At 44.3% G+C, this 15,227-nt stretch overlaps 1 protein-coding gene across 1 annotated transcript in view; it reads left to right on the top strand.

The window, feature by feature from the left end:
• Nucleotides 1-15,227, top strand: part of necab2 (N-terminal EF-hand calcium binding protein 2) — a 93,194-nt gene that overhangs the window by 66,080 nt on the left and 11,887 nt on the right. Inside the window, exon 9 of the mRNA XM_053427489.1 lies at nt 2,369-2,425. Within this exon, the coding sequence (XP_053283464.1) occupies nt 2,369-2,425 (57 nt within the window). The remainder of the gene's footprint in view (nt 1-2,368; nt 2,426-15,227) is intronic.

Raw genomic sequence — 15,227 nt, 5'->3', positions numbered from 1 at the left:
AAAAAAATTGGTTGAAAAAAAAAAAAACTCGTGACCCCCCTGCAGCACCTCCATGGACCCTCTAGGGGTCTCGGACCCCCTGTTGAAGACCTCTGGTGTAAAGGACTGATCATCACATGGATTTTTCCAAACATCGAAGTGGTTATATTTTGACAAGCTGCATCACCGGGCTGTGTGGACGTGTGGAAGGTGATGAGGCCACAGATTAAAAATCCTCTGACTCTGCAGCTCAGTTCGTATTTCAGCTCATTGTTCAGTGTCATGGCCCCCGACTGTTTGAGTTCAGCCTCACTTTGTTATCGGCCTCGACTCCGGCGGCAGCAGCGGATTTCAGCAGAGAAACTCCCCCGGACCCGGCAGCACCACACAGCAGAGGGATCACAGAGATCTGGTGAACATGTGGTGGAGAACTTGGCAGCTGAAGAGTCAGACATTTTGTCAGGAGCTGGTGAGGATAAACATCGGTTCATGTAGATTCAGAGGGATTTTAATATTCTTAGTTAAATCTTGTTAGAGAATGAAGTATTTCAGTGAGGTTTGAGCAGTACATTTTATTCGCAGACACTACAGGTGTTTTCACAACTACCTTGTTTGGTCCAAACCAAAATAACTGGTGTGAAAAGTTCCTCATATAAGGCTCTGAACCAACAGACCAAAGTTTAGTAGTTTGGTCTCAGTCGGGATCGAAACTGAATCACGGTTCCCTGTGTTTCCAGTGCACTTTTGGATGGAGACGGCATTAAACAGCAGAAGAAGAAAGAAAAATAGAAGTAGTTCATAGAGTTTACATTAATCCTGCTGATATAACCTGTTCGTGAACCAGTTTGTTTCTTTCTCTATTCAAACTGAAAATACCTTATTTGAATTAAAAAATATCAAATACAATATTCAGAACAAGCGATGTCCAACTTCCCCCCCCCGTCGACTAACCAATCAGTGTGGAGTCTGCTCCCTCTGTGAATCTTCACTTCTGAGATCTTTTACAACCAACGACAAACAGCAGCTTTCATCCAACGCACACTAGTCATTAAGATAAGATCAGATAAAACTTTATTGATTCATACAGTTTTTACAGCATATGTACATTATATACACCTTTTCACTGTAGTTATAAAGTAAATTGCAGTGGCAGGGGTTGATTGTACGAACAAACCCGTTGGTAAATATGTGCAAAAACATGTTTTTTTCTAAAAAAAGAAGTGCAGATAGTACAAGTAGAGTGACATGACCGGTGCAGTGTTTCATTCTTCATTTGGGATGTTGTAGAGTCTCATGGCCGTGGGAATAAAGGACCTGCGGAAGTGTCATAGGGGGCGAGAGGTGTCGTCTATGATGGAATTCAAGTTCCTGTTCAAATCATTCACCCTGATGCTCAGCGTGTGTGTGTGTGTGTGTGTGTGTGTGTGTGTGTGTGTGTGTGTGTGTGTGTGTGTGTCTGTGTGTGTGTGTATGTGTGTCTTTGTCGCCCGCCCCACTGAGCCACACCCTGTTTCCCTGACTCCCCCCCCCCCCCCCCCCCCCCCCCGTGTCAGGTGAAGGTCTTACTTTCTGTGTGAGTGCTGCAGTCGCTCTTCACTCACAGGACGACTCCTGAGTCACCACCTGACAGAAACCTGCAGTGTTCACTGTGATTCATTACAACAGGTCTGTCCAAGTCACAGCCTGCGAGGGCGGAGGAGACGACCACAGATCGATGTGTTGTCATCTTCACACACACTCACACACACACACACACACACACACACACACAGCTCCAGGCTTCATCAGCCTTGAGTCTAAAAGAGAATATTTCAACTTAACTCTGTTATTTATTGTCTCTCACTCACTTAAGTTCACTGAACTCCTCCCTCGACCCACGGGGATCCAATAAGAGAGATTCTCTTTATCGAGGATTTTCTAATTTTAATTGATTTTTGTATATTTTAATGGTGAGAACACACACATAAGACGATCCAATTGAGGCTCCAACCCCCCCAAACCCCCCACCCCACACACACACATAATTTAACACTGATATTAAATCCTGCATCCTCCTTCAAATGAAAGAATCTTTCAAGTGATTCCAAACCTCCGTCCTTGTGATGTTCAGTTGGACTTTTGCATTTCGATGTTCTTGTATCTTTTGATTTTTCATGCTGATATTACTCATTCTGTTTTATGTTGTGCTTCTCTCACTGGCGTGCATCCACCTCCCCTCCAAACTCCCCCAGTCCCCCCGCAGAACCTTCCCATCCCACATCGTCTCCTGCTCCCACTGTTCCCATTAAAACCCTGACTGACTTATGTCTGCTTCACGCTGTTGTTGTAGTTATTGTTCTCGCTGATTGACGTGTTGCTGCTGCTGTTGTTGTTGTGCTTCTCCTTGCAGACGGTCTGGTTGGATCTGCACCAGAGGCTAACAGAGACAGATGGCACACCCAGCGCCGTAAGTAGACGCTAACTGAACAACTGCTGCACAGCACACACCAGTCCCGGGTGGAGCACCACTTACTGCTGCTCTGCAAGGGCCAACAACCAGTGCAGCAGCACTTTGGGTCGAGGGTTACGAGTGAAAAACATGAGACTAAACTTCTGCACGACTTAAAACCTGAAACGAAGCCAGGTTTTAACCACTCGTCCACTGAGCTCTGATCTGTTGAATTAGTTCAAAAGATTGTTTTGTGATGTTTTCTAGACCTGGATGGTTTAAAGACACATGACTGGGATGAAAATAAGATCCTGTCAGTCATTGTAATGAGAAACATTTGGTAAATAATGACATGGATTTCAAAAGCATGACAATAGGATCGAGGCTCAGTCAGCAACTCCAACCTATCTGTTGGTGAATGAGTTGCATTGTGGGTAATGTAGTTTGACGAGGAAGTAAACTTGAAACGTACAATTATTAAATCATTGAAATCATGACCAACAATACAAAATAACTAGGCACATGGTGCACAAATGAAATTACATAAAATAATAATAATAAGTTCTCTTTTAGTTCAGGAAAAAGAAACTTTGTGATGTTAAAACCTGAAACAAAACTTCTACATGACACAAATAATCCGGGTCTAACTCACTTCCTGTCCAATTGAATGATTTCCAGGAAATTGGTTTGTTTTATTTTGTTGGTGATTTATAGACACTGACTCTTGCAGTATCTCACGATATCCACTGAGAGAGGAAAACATCAGCTGTCTTAGAAACAGAACTCAGCGTCTGTGATCTTCTCTTTGATAACGATCAATGATTTATATGAAGAACCATCAGAGTCATCACCAGTGTGTGGGCGTCCTCTTTTCAAGCCGTGTGTGGATTGAGTCATAAATCTGAAAACGTTCAGTCGCAGAAAAAGCTCGACTTACTTGACGTTGATTTCTCCAAAGATCCCGATCACAGAGTTCACCAGCTCTGAGTGATCAGTGATCTGTGTCTCTGAGAAACATCAGCTCGTGGTTGTCACTTTCAGTTTTTATGAAAACGCCTGTAAAGCAAAGAAAAGACAGAAGATGAGCAGCAGGTCAGAAGAGCTCCGGTGTGTCAGTCAGAAGAACCTGCAGAGGAGTTTAGAAGCTGGAGCTCACGTCATCGATTCTGCTCTTTGAAACAGACGGAGGGGTTTTACTGGCACCGGTGTAAAGTTACAGGACATGTGCACCGGGAGAAGCTGCGAATAGATCCTGGAAAAATCGATTTCCATGTGGTTTCTGTGCACATGAAAAATCACCACATTATCAAAATATCCCATATCAACCAGGTGAGGTTTATTTCAGTGTCTGTGTGCAGCCGTGATGATCGAGCATCTCACAATCCTGGGAATAAGATACTTAAGGTGTTTCCTCGCCTGAAAGTCCAGACGATGGTTTCAGACGGCGTGTGTGAATGAATAAACCAGTTCACGTCGTTAATTTAGTTTTAATATCTTGATGGTTTTAATAGCAACAAACCTGCAAATTTATTTTTCTTCCTTGTCCTGCAACTGGTCAGAAAGTCTGAACCATCCAAGACAAAAAGGTAGTCACACTGCAAACGGAGGAACCTTTCACACCTGGTGTTTGGTTCCGACTAAACTGAAAAGTCCAAATCTCTGAACCAAACTAGGCTAGGTGTCAAAACGCCCTCTAGTTATTTTTGAGAACTTTCCCCATTATTTAGATTTTGATATACCTGATCATAGCGTCCAGGACTGGCTGGAGGAAGCCATGTGGTCGCTGGTCTGAGGTTTTGCAGGAGGTCCACACATTACCAGTCCTCCTGTGGGAAATCCAGTTTCTGAGCATATGGCCCCAGATCTCCTTCTGGAGGAGCAACACACCGGGTCTTTTTTCTGTCTGCAGGAGAGCAGAGCAATAACCCTCTGCTGCACTTAGACCCGCAGCAGTCGAGCCACTCACGACGAGAAGCGAGAGCCCTGATTAAATTGTCCAGTTGTCATGGGCACAGACGCGGAGAGGTTATTATAAGCGAGCGCTCAGAAACACTTTCGGGTTCAAGTTGCAATTTTCCCTTAAAACGCGTCATCAGAGAAAAACACGTTGAAAACATAAAAGACAGAGCACTTAACGAGGCTGACCCGAAACCAAAAACCTGAATATCAGGAGTAAAACTGAGAAGCCAGAGACAATTATGATCTTTAGTCCTAAAGAAAATCATCCACCTAAAAGCTCTGAGGTGTTTAAAGAGGCTTTTACCTTGTTTCTCACACAGGATCCATTTTACCATCAATCTGATGATATGTATTTATTCACTTTCTGTTCCCCTGGTGATGTAGCATGAGCTTCACGTCACAGCTCTGTGTGTGTGTGTATGTGTGTGTGTGTGTGTGTGTGTGTGTGTGTGTGTGTGTGTGTGTGATACTTTGGCTTCATTGCTGGTTATTGGGATGAAGCCGAGCCGGAGTCGTCCAGTTTTAATTACAGTCGATGGTTTTGCATGAGAATTCTGCCTGAACAGATTTTCTGCATCCTGCCACAGCTTCTTTTAAAACACAGATCACATATCTGCATCCGGCTCATCTCAGGAAAATACTTCCTCCGAAAAAGAAACCCGGGGAAATTTCACGCACTGTAATAAATCCAGTGTAACCAGGCTGTATCTTATTTCCTTTAAACAGAGACGCGCTTCACTGGTTACACACAATCTGCTCGTCCAGGCTGGTGAGTGATGAACACATCACACATCTGCTGTCACAGACTGACGCCCAGTGACAACAGCTAATAAGTCTTTTTTTTATTGCTTAGCGTATGTGTTGGAGACGAGGGACATCCTCGCCCATCCTCCTTCCACCTTCCTCTTTCCCTAAATCCGATTATCATCACCTTTTGACCCTCTTGTTCCTCACCCCCCCCCCCCCCCCCCCCCTAGAAAACATGGATTTCTCTAAACAAGGTCGTGCTCCTCTTCACCTCCACATAATTCCATCATGCCTCCCACAGCCGGCTCGGGGCGTCACACCTGATCTTCTGATCTCCACCAGGAGGAGGACTCAAACGTGATTACCCTTCATCTCATCTCCCTGGCAGTCCTCTGTCACAGCAATCTCTCCCCCCCCCCCCCCCCCCCCCCCCGCTCCGAAAGGAGACACTATAGCAGCTCTATCACCATACAGGGGATTAGAATACCATCATACAGTGCATGGGAGATACAGGGAAACTTTCAAGCCGCTGTTGTGCAGCGGAATTAGCATATGCATTTCATTTGTAGTGGACACAAGTGAGCTGACAATGGCTCCTGTCATTAGAAGTGGGCGAATCAATCACGTACAGTATATGTTGTCAGTCTTTGGATCCTCGAGAGGTGCATGAGAACAGAAGCTATTAAAACCAGCAGCGGCTGAGAGAGCGGAGGAGAAGATGTGAGGGATGGACGGGCAGATTACAGAGTAAATAGAGAGAGAGAGGATGGGAATAAGGAAATGGAAATGAGCAAGAGAAAAGGCCACGGGGACCGAGCTTTGTAATATCCTGATTCTAACAGTGTGAATGTGTCGTTCTGTCCTCCTCTGTCTTTTACCTTATAACGTACAGTAGCTCTGTTGATCTAAATCAAACACTTAATTAACCAGGAGACACTGAGCACACAACACAGACCTACACAGCTCTCCACCGGGCCAAGTGGCAGCTTCTGACTCAGTGTTTATTATTCCTGAGGTTTGATCCTCTAAGAAAACAGCGTACCATTATAATGACCTGGATTTTGTTGACTGCCCACAAACACATTATTATAGACTCTATAAAACCAGGCTTGATGCTCTATGAAGCTGCAGCTACCTAATGTTCAACATGTTCACCATCTCACCTGATCAAAGGACCTCTGCAGTCTTTGTTTATTTGTTTATTTGTTTATTTGTTTATTTAGAAGGATCCCCATTAGCTCTACCCTAAGACAGAGCTACTTTTAGTGGTGTCCACATTTAAGACATACATACAGATATCAAACATTTTAAACATACGTTACATTATAAATATATGTTACATTATAGATATCAAAAGTTAATATACATAAAAATAGTGATGATATAATATTACAGATTACCTTTGTCATGATTTAAAACACTGATATATACAATTCCATAGAACAGCAAACTGCAAACCATGTAAGAGAATACTACTCCTTTATGTACAGTACCTCACAATATAGTGTCACAAGTCTTTGTTGCATTATTATGTTTGATATAACATTTAGCAATAAAACATGTTTAAGTTCAAGTGGCAGCACCCTCTAGTGGCCGGAGTGATTATGATTGAAGCAAAAGAGGAAATCGCATGATGCCGTTATGGAGCTGAAATCACTTTAGCCAGACTTAGGTTCAGAGACCTTCCTGACCTTTAACCTTTGACCTTTAAATCCTTGAGTATTATTAAATGTTGTCTCAGCGTTCCTATTGTCTCGTCCTCTGCCGCCACAGAGGACGTGAATCTGGACGCTCTCTCTTCAGCCTTGTATCGGAGGACATGTTGACTTTCACTCAAGCTGTCGAAGTCAAAAGGATTTCAGTCGGAGGAACTCGGACTCAGGAGTTCTGAAGTGATCTGAAGATATAAGAGATGCTCCCTGAAAACTACAAGGAACCAAATCTTTAACGCTCGAGTAATTTTCCGAGCAGGCGTTTTCAGGTTTCAGCCAAACCTTCAGTCACACTCTCTCTCACAGGTTCCTCGCCAACAACCAGACAGACACATTTGAGATTCTCACTGGCGGCCACATTCATTAGCGGAACAGGCCAATTAGAAAAACCATAACAGATTATTAAAAGGAACGTGTGGGGAAACAAAGGAGAGGTGACAAGTTGGCATTTAAAAATAATCAGCAGGAGGGTTGAGATGCACGAGAGGCGAGAGGAAGTTAAAACAACGACTCGTGGGGAAGAAGGATTTCAGTGAGTTTCTTTACTTTGTGTGAGTCTGAGCTCCTGCATGTGTGTTAAATACGTAATGAAAGCTCCGATAAGATGTTGATAAGAGGAACAGACAGGGCAGAGAGGGAAGTTCATGGAGGGACACCGGCGGTGCTGTGAATGCCCTCATGAAAAATAAATCAAGGGGTTATAAATATGGATATTACTGTATGACTGGGTCTCTGCAGCAGCTCTCAGACGCTCCTGCTCTTTGAATTCTTGAATTGCACCTTTGCTGACTTTTGTCCTGTATCCCCCCGTTTCTTTAGTCCTTCCATCAGTTATACTTAGGCAGAGACGGTCTGTTTTACCGTTTCATGTTAAATTCTGTGATTTGGGGTTTTTACACTAATCTTCATTGCAGTTCTATGTAGCATTAAAGGGTCTTAGACGTGGTACATGTGGTTGTGTGAAGGCTTCAGACTCGCCCCAGTGAAGCAGCTGATTTAAGCCGCTCTCACACAGTCGCTGGTAGAGATGTTCGTGTGGAGAGAAGGTCGCTCACATCCTTTAACATCCTCCACACACGAGCCTTTAAACCTCAAGTTACCAAGCTTGTCTTATCCTGACACCAGGTGTTTCTTCGCCTGCAGCAGTTCCATCAAAACATCGAGTGTAAATGTACACAGATTGATGTTTGAGTATCAAAGACAACACATTGAATACTGCAAAGAGGGAAGCATTTTCTTTTTATTTATCTGACACAGTGAGTGAATTATTGAGAAGGAGAAGTGTTCGGGAGAGAGGTCGGCCCCCGCCGGAGGAAAACTGTACTTGAAACATTGAGGTGAACAGGGATTGGTTGAAAATTCAGCAGAACCAACACCTGAACACTTCCAGAGAGCAGGAGAGCAGAATGGCTGCAGGATACATTACTGCCTCAATGCTGAAGTGTCCTTGAGCAAGACAAACCCTTCCCAGCCCCGGGTCATAGATGAGTTTGACCCCTGGAAGGCCTCTGCTGGAGTCAGACACTTTCTCACTCTGAGCTTTTAGATTATTACTCAAAAACTTCCAAAAGGTGCTGAACAGGCTGAAACTTTAAATACAAATGTAATTCTAGCATGAAATTCCCCTGTTGATTACTTACATACAAAAATTGAGAAAATTATAAACTAGTACGTTATTTTATCCAACTTAAAACTATTAGAAACACACTTTATTGCACTGGCTGACTTGATGCTAAGGACACTGTAGTCGCTGCTATAAACATTCAGTCGTGCACAAAGTGTGTATGAGTCCACATCTTAAAGTAGTCCCAGATAAATAGACCTCTTGGAGTTATCCTGGCCAAACATATTTCCCAGTGCATGAAAAGCCACAGAGGATTTATTTGCCACAGAAACATGTGAGTGGCTCATAGAGAAGCCATCGGGTTGCTCTCGATGTGACATTTCTGCTGCTGAGAGGAGTCTGATGAGATCTGGATCTGTTCAGCGTCTCCCGGGTTGATGTATGAACGGTGCCACCGGTTCCCCGAATGGCCCCTGGTGGCTGTTTGTGAGATTGTGATATTTTCTCTGTAAATTCGATAACGGCCCCAGCGTGCATTAATCAGCTGCCGTCCCGCTCTGCATCTCCGTCTCCGCTGCTTTATCTGTTTGTTTATTTCATCCCCGTCCTCCCTCCGCTCTCTGCTGCGAACACAATTTAGTCCAGTTAGCCGGCGAAACTGACAGCTCGCTCACTGTAGCTGCTCCTGTGTGTGTGTCTGTGTGTGTGTGTGTGTGTGTGTGTGTGTGGCCCTCTCTCTCCTCGAGCGCCATATATTTTTGACTTAGCCTTTATTGCCTCTCTTCTTTCTTTAATTGACTTCATCGCAGGCTTCTATGCAGCCAGCTCCGCTCAGGAAGGTTCAGTGAATCAATCTGTTTAGAATTTCCACAGTAAATTTTTCTCTCCACGTCACAGTGATACATTTATCATCCACATTAACGATTATTTGAATAAAACGTTTGTGATAAACAAAACAGGAAGCTGCCTGTTGAACAATTTATAATTAAGAGATGTAATCTGGTCGTACACTGTTCCATTTTAGTGCATTATAGAACTAGACAAAATTTCAACTCCGTCAATGTGTCATTACTCGTGCAGTTTCTGGGGGGGGGGGAGCGTAGAGGGAGCAGCTGCTTCCGACCGACCATCGTCTGCACGAGTCCCTGAACGATGCATCTCTCTTCTCACTGCACCTGAACACAGTGAAAGTGAAACATGGCGACATGATGCGTCACATGACCAGAACACATGGTGGACGGGCTGGTTAAGTTCTGGCAATCATAGATTGTATGTGAAGATGGCAGGAAGCATATCTGCTTCCTCCCCCGATCCAGACACAGGACACGAATCTTGCACATTAGGAGCCACAGTATGTGCAGTATAGCGATAGCGAGGTCTATACACATGCTCGACCAATCACAAGTCAGTCTGTGCTGTCAATCATGACCTTTCACCCTGTTTTTATAGCATCAAAAATTCACAAACATCAGTATGATAAGAAATACCTAAAATGACAGAGACCCTCTTTGAGGATCCAGCCAGTAACATGTAGGAGGTGGGATTTTACGACCTCCAGCCCAGTGTTAATTTTGGCAGCTATTTTTGATTTAGTCTTAGTCTTAGTCTTTTGACGAAAATGCATATTAGTTTTAGTCACCTTTTAGTCATTTTAATCCTTCTTAGTTTTAGTCTAGTTTTAGTCGATGAAAACTAATTACATTTTAGTCTAGTTTTAGTCACATTTAATAGCCACATTAAACTCCTTTTCTATAAAAACATATAGCTGCAGCCTAATAGCTTAAAAATATATATTTAATTTTAAATGTGAAAACAAAAAGGGAGAGCAGGTCAGACTTAGCCTGGATGCCAGACGAACTTAGCCCCGCCCACAACATTTTTGGTCTGGCAGTTCGGTCTGGAGTCGCTCCGTTGGGAAAAAATGATGCCCGACCTGGCCAATCAGATTGTCAGGGCGGGCTTTATACGATGATTGACAGATGATCAACGGTAACTTAATCAACCACGTCACCAAAGTGCCCTCGGGTTGAATTCGTTTTCAACAAACATGCCTGCCGCTGGCGAGCTGAGATGTGTAGATGCTGCCATTGAGTCTGTTTTAGAAGACATCGACAGCGCATTCATTTTGAAAGAGGAACACAGAACGTGGAGGCGACGCCAAAGCACAGCGCTAATCCCTATCGCCCCGGCGCTTGGCTGTTCACAACGGACACTGAAGCGACGCTGAACCGCCGGGCAGCACTAATAATATCACCCGTTGATCCAGTAGATCGCTGCACGGCTTTGTGCCGGTCACACCGGAGGCTGAAGCACCGCGCTGCGCCAAGGCTGCCTCGCGGTGCTTCAGCCTCCGGTGGTGACCGGCACAAAGTTTTAACATGGGAGTGGATGGGAGCCAGCTGTTATTTAAGGCTTGGCGCTGCGCTGAAGCGTCCGGTGTGAACCCGGCGTTAGTAAATAACTCACAATGCGTTGCTTAGCATACGTCACATACTACGTTGCTCTGATTGGTTGTAGGTCTATCCAATTGAGCGAAGAAGAATTTTACTTCCTGGTCAGTTGAAACACGCCCCATAATCACAGCCCAATGGAGCGGTCTCAGACTCACATTCTGACTAGAATTGTGAGTCTGACAACGTCAGGCTAGGTCAGACTGGAGCCGGACACAGAAACTGAACATCGGTACAAACCAACTGCAGCTTCTGCTCTGATGAAGAAGCTGCTGCGCTGATCTCTGAGCAGCTGAGACCATAGAAACTCTGGTTTTCACTGTTTCCATAGTTAAGAAGCAGTCGGTCACTGAGAGGCTGCTCCACGAGAACGCGCTCTGCTTTCACTGTGTCTCTCTGAGCGAGTGCGCGAGGCGGGGGGGCGGAGCTATGGACCGGAGCGCTATCTGGGGCGCACACACACACATACACAGACACACAGACACACTCACTCGCCCGCTCCTGATACTTCATGACGGCCTGATACGATGATGTTTTAAAAATTATTGTGACTTAGTCAACCACCAACATTTTCGTCTCGTCTCGTCTCGTCAACGAAAATTAAAATAGATTTCGTCATAGTTTTTATTTTCAAAGATTCGTTTTCGTTAAGTCTTCGTCTCGTCTTCGTCATGGAAAAAAGGTCGTTAACGAATATATTTCGTCATCGTCTTCGTCAACGAAATTAACACTGCTCCAGCCACAGGGCAGCGATCGTGATGCATTGACTTCACCTTTGGGATCTGCCTTGTCATCCATCTTCATATAAAGTCTTTGGCAGCCACACATACCTGCCGGTTGACATTTCCTCGTCCTCCTCTCACGACCGACATACCCTAGAAAAATGTCAGCACTCAGGAAGAGATCAAACAAAGAAGGCAGCGTGTTTGCAAATCAAACTTCTACAAACTTTGACAATAGCTAAAGAAGTCCCATGGGGCCGATTGGTTCTGAACAGTGTCGTCCTCATGAGTTATTCCCACAGTGGAGTTAGAATTTAACAACTTCATATCTAAAATCAACATTTATGGAAAGAAAACCCTAGGAATAGAACCCTGAAACACACATTCATCCACACACACACACACACACACACACACACACACACACACACACACACACACACACACACACACACACACACATCAACAGTCTGTCCCATTGTCTTTAACTGTCTCTTGGAGTCAGCACAGCATTATTTCACTCTCATGCAGCGGCTGAGTGAACGTGAACGTCGATATAAGGAGGGAGCCGTGGACAAAAGAGACGATAGATGGAGGGAGTCAGGTTGTTAGAGCAGCCAGGCGGACGTATAGATCCAGAGAGACAGAAGGAAAATGGAAGTGAGAGACGGAGCTCGGTTTTCACTGCAGTGAGCCCACGTGAGGGTGGAAACCTAATGAATGAGACAGTTTACAAACACGACAAGAAGATGGAAGTAGAGGCAGGTGCTGAAGTTTAGGAGGCAGACCTGAAATGTGGAGTAATGATCACAGACTGCGTAAGAATACAAACTTATAAGGCTAAAATAACCTGGATACCGACATTGCCATCTTTCAAATTCAGAGCCGGAGTCTGAGCATAGCATCAAATAACTCGTTAAAACCAAATTAGCTTTTTATTGCATATGTATAGAGTGCTTCATTTGTAAGAGGAGTGTTTGTTCTTTCTTCTGTAAAACGTGTCGCACTCTCACATTAAGACAACAGGGAGAAGTTGAGGGAAATGAGCATCAGTCCATACGAGGGTTTAATATTCCTTTCAGAACAATAACTGTGTGTCCCATAAGGACAGTGGGAGGAGGTAGTGAGTTTAAAAACCTGCAGATATGCACTCTTTCTGGTGTAAAAAGGTCAAATATCTTTTATATTTAGCACATATCAGCTTATCTGGGATTGTTAATGTCTTTAGATTTCCTTAAAACTTGAAAATAGGTTGGGAGTGGATTTCCACCAGGAGTCACATTTCTTAGGATAAAGCTCTACGGTCCAGTTTCCTCAAAACCTCGTCTTTTGTCGGCTCCAGTTTTCAGGACCTTGTTGTTCCATCACAAACTGCCCCGCTGCTCTCTGGGAAAATAACCAGCTACTGGTTCAGGCATCTGCTCCCCCTTTTAAAAATTCAAACCATATTTCTGTCAGCCGCCCAAACAAAACCCGAGGAGAGGGAGGAAACTCATCAGAGCCGCGGTGTCTCCTCTGTCAACATGTTGATTGTGAACGTGCCCTCAGATGCACACAGAGAAGTTTGAGAGAAAAACTTCATCACAAGGTTCAAACATTGACAGAAGGAACAATACGGAAGAAAGAAATGAATCTGGGATCAAAACGAGAAGTAAATTGTAGACGTATTAAATATACGTCCCCTTGAAAACCTGGAGGTCATTACAGTTTGTATAAGAACCCATTGTGTTGTGCACGTGAACAATCATGGCAGCGTAATGCAGAGGGAAAGAAAAGGACTCCCCCCCCCCCCCCCCCCCCGATGAATAGACACACAAGCAGGTTGCATCAGTGGAGCTCAAAGGGAGCTTGGTGTGTGTGTGTGTGTGTGTGTGTGTGTGTGTGTGTGTGTCTCTCTCACAGGGATAAGGAGAGACAGCAGCCTCAGAGAGAATGTGTTAGCGCTGTATTTGTCAACAAGAGACGGATAAAAAGACGGAGTGAAGGTGGAGGCAGTGAAAAAAGATTTGTCCTTGGAAACACTTCAGTGGCAGCTGCCTTTTCAATTCAGTTTTCTTTATGAGCACTGCAACGTGACGGCTCCTCAGGGAGTCACCCCCAAATACTAATGTGCCATAGAAAATGAATTACTACAGACTGATAGACAATATTCATACTGGTTGGGTTCTGGTTTTCCAAACCGTTTTCAGCTAAATAAATTGTGACCGTTAACCAACCCAGTGACAGAAGTCATTGAGTGGCTAAAAGAAATCAAGTGTTTGATAGAGCTCCACAGAAGTGAAGCCAGACAGATACAAGCTGCTTTAAGAAATAAAATATGACTACGATAGCAAAGCATAGAAAAGACAGATCATACTCAGCAATGCAATAAAACAAGATGGATACAAGTACATTACAACAATACTTTAAACTAAAGTACTTTATAACATTTCTTATTGGTGTTTTCTAAGTATTATTTGCTTGGCCCATATGAATGAATATTGGAATTAATTTGGTCGACATAACCTCGACTCCAGGTTTAATGCTGAGATGGCTCCATGTCTTCTGGAGGTCACTGTGAAATATAAACTTACCTTATGAAGTTTATTTTTCATTTCAAGACAAACTTATTAATAATTATACCAATTTCTAGTCACATCTCCTCAAACCCTCTGGTTCACTGGTTGCTCCACGTGGTGTTGACACAGGATGAGAACCTCTGCTCTAAGTGAACTGCTGCTGCTTGTTAGAAGGTTCATTCTTCTCCCCCTGCTGCAGTCAGCAGGTCAGGGCACTGTAGTCATCCATCTGCTGTGAGAGATATGCAAATGATCTCCTGAACTAATGAAGGGCTTCTCCCTCTCCTATTTTACCTCCTGAATAAATGACGGATTCCATGAGCGAGAAAGAAGAGGGAGAGAGGGGGGGGGGGGGGGGGGAGGGCAGGGAGGAGAGATGCTGCTGCTGATGATGAAGTGAAAGGAGGATTAGGAGAGCAGAGATGTATGGGGGGGGGCAGAAGAATGAAAATGGAGGGATGATGGGAGGTTGGAGGAGGGAGGACTTGGAGAAGAAGTGGAAACTTGAGATGTCACAAACAAGAACAGGGGCAATAAAGAGAGAGGGGGGGGGGGGGGTTGAGGAAAGGCCTGAGGGGAAGAGGCACAGCGATGAAGAGTCAGGAGCGAAGACGAGGTGTGAGGTGATGAAGACCTACATGAGGACCTGGTATTTCCCAGTTCCCATGGTAACGCTAGACTGGTTCCCACTCTCCATGACACATTCTTCTGCTTCCCCCTATTTTCATACCCAGTGGGTTTCCATGGCACACTGCAGCATATTAAAGAAACACACACACACACATACACACACACACACACACACACACACTAACACACACACACTCACACACACACACACACACACACACACACACACATTTGTCTCCTTAGACCTTTACCCAAACCTTAAGTATTTCAATTAAATGCTGGATCCTGATCCAATTCGAACCCTAGAATCAGGTCATAATCACAGACTGACGATATGACAGCTCCTGACACGCGATGCCAAAACATCATGATCGCCCCCTGGTGGCTGCCTGCTAAACACTTTATAAAACATGTCTTCTCCATGTTAACAGGTGGGACATGGACTAAAGTGAGACAATTTTAGAATATTGAACAAGAT

The sequence above is a fragment of the Pleuronectes platessa genome, chromosome 7 (assembly GCF_947347685.1).
Source record: "Pleuronectes platessa chromosome 7, fPlePla1.1, whole genome shotgun sequence".
In the NCBI taxonomy this organism is placed as follows: Eukaryota; Metazoa; Chordata; class Actinopteri; order Pleuronectiformes; family Pleuronectidae; genus Pleuronectes; species Pleuronectes platessa.
The sequence above is the reverse complement of the archived record's forward strand: the minus strand, read 5'-3'. Positions and strand labels throughout refer to the sequence as shown.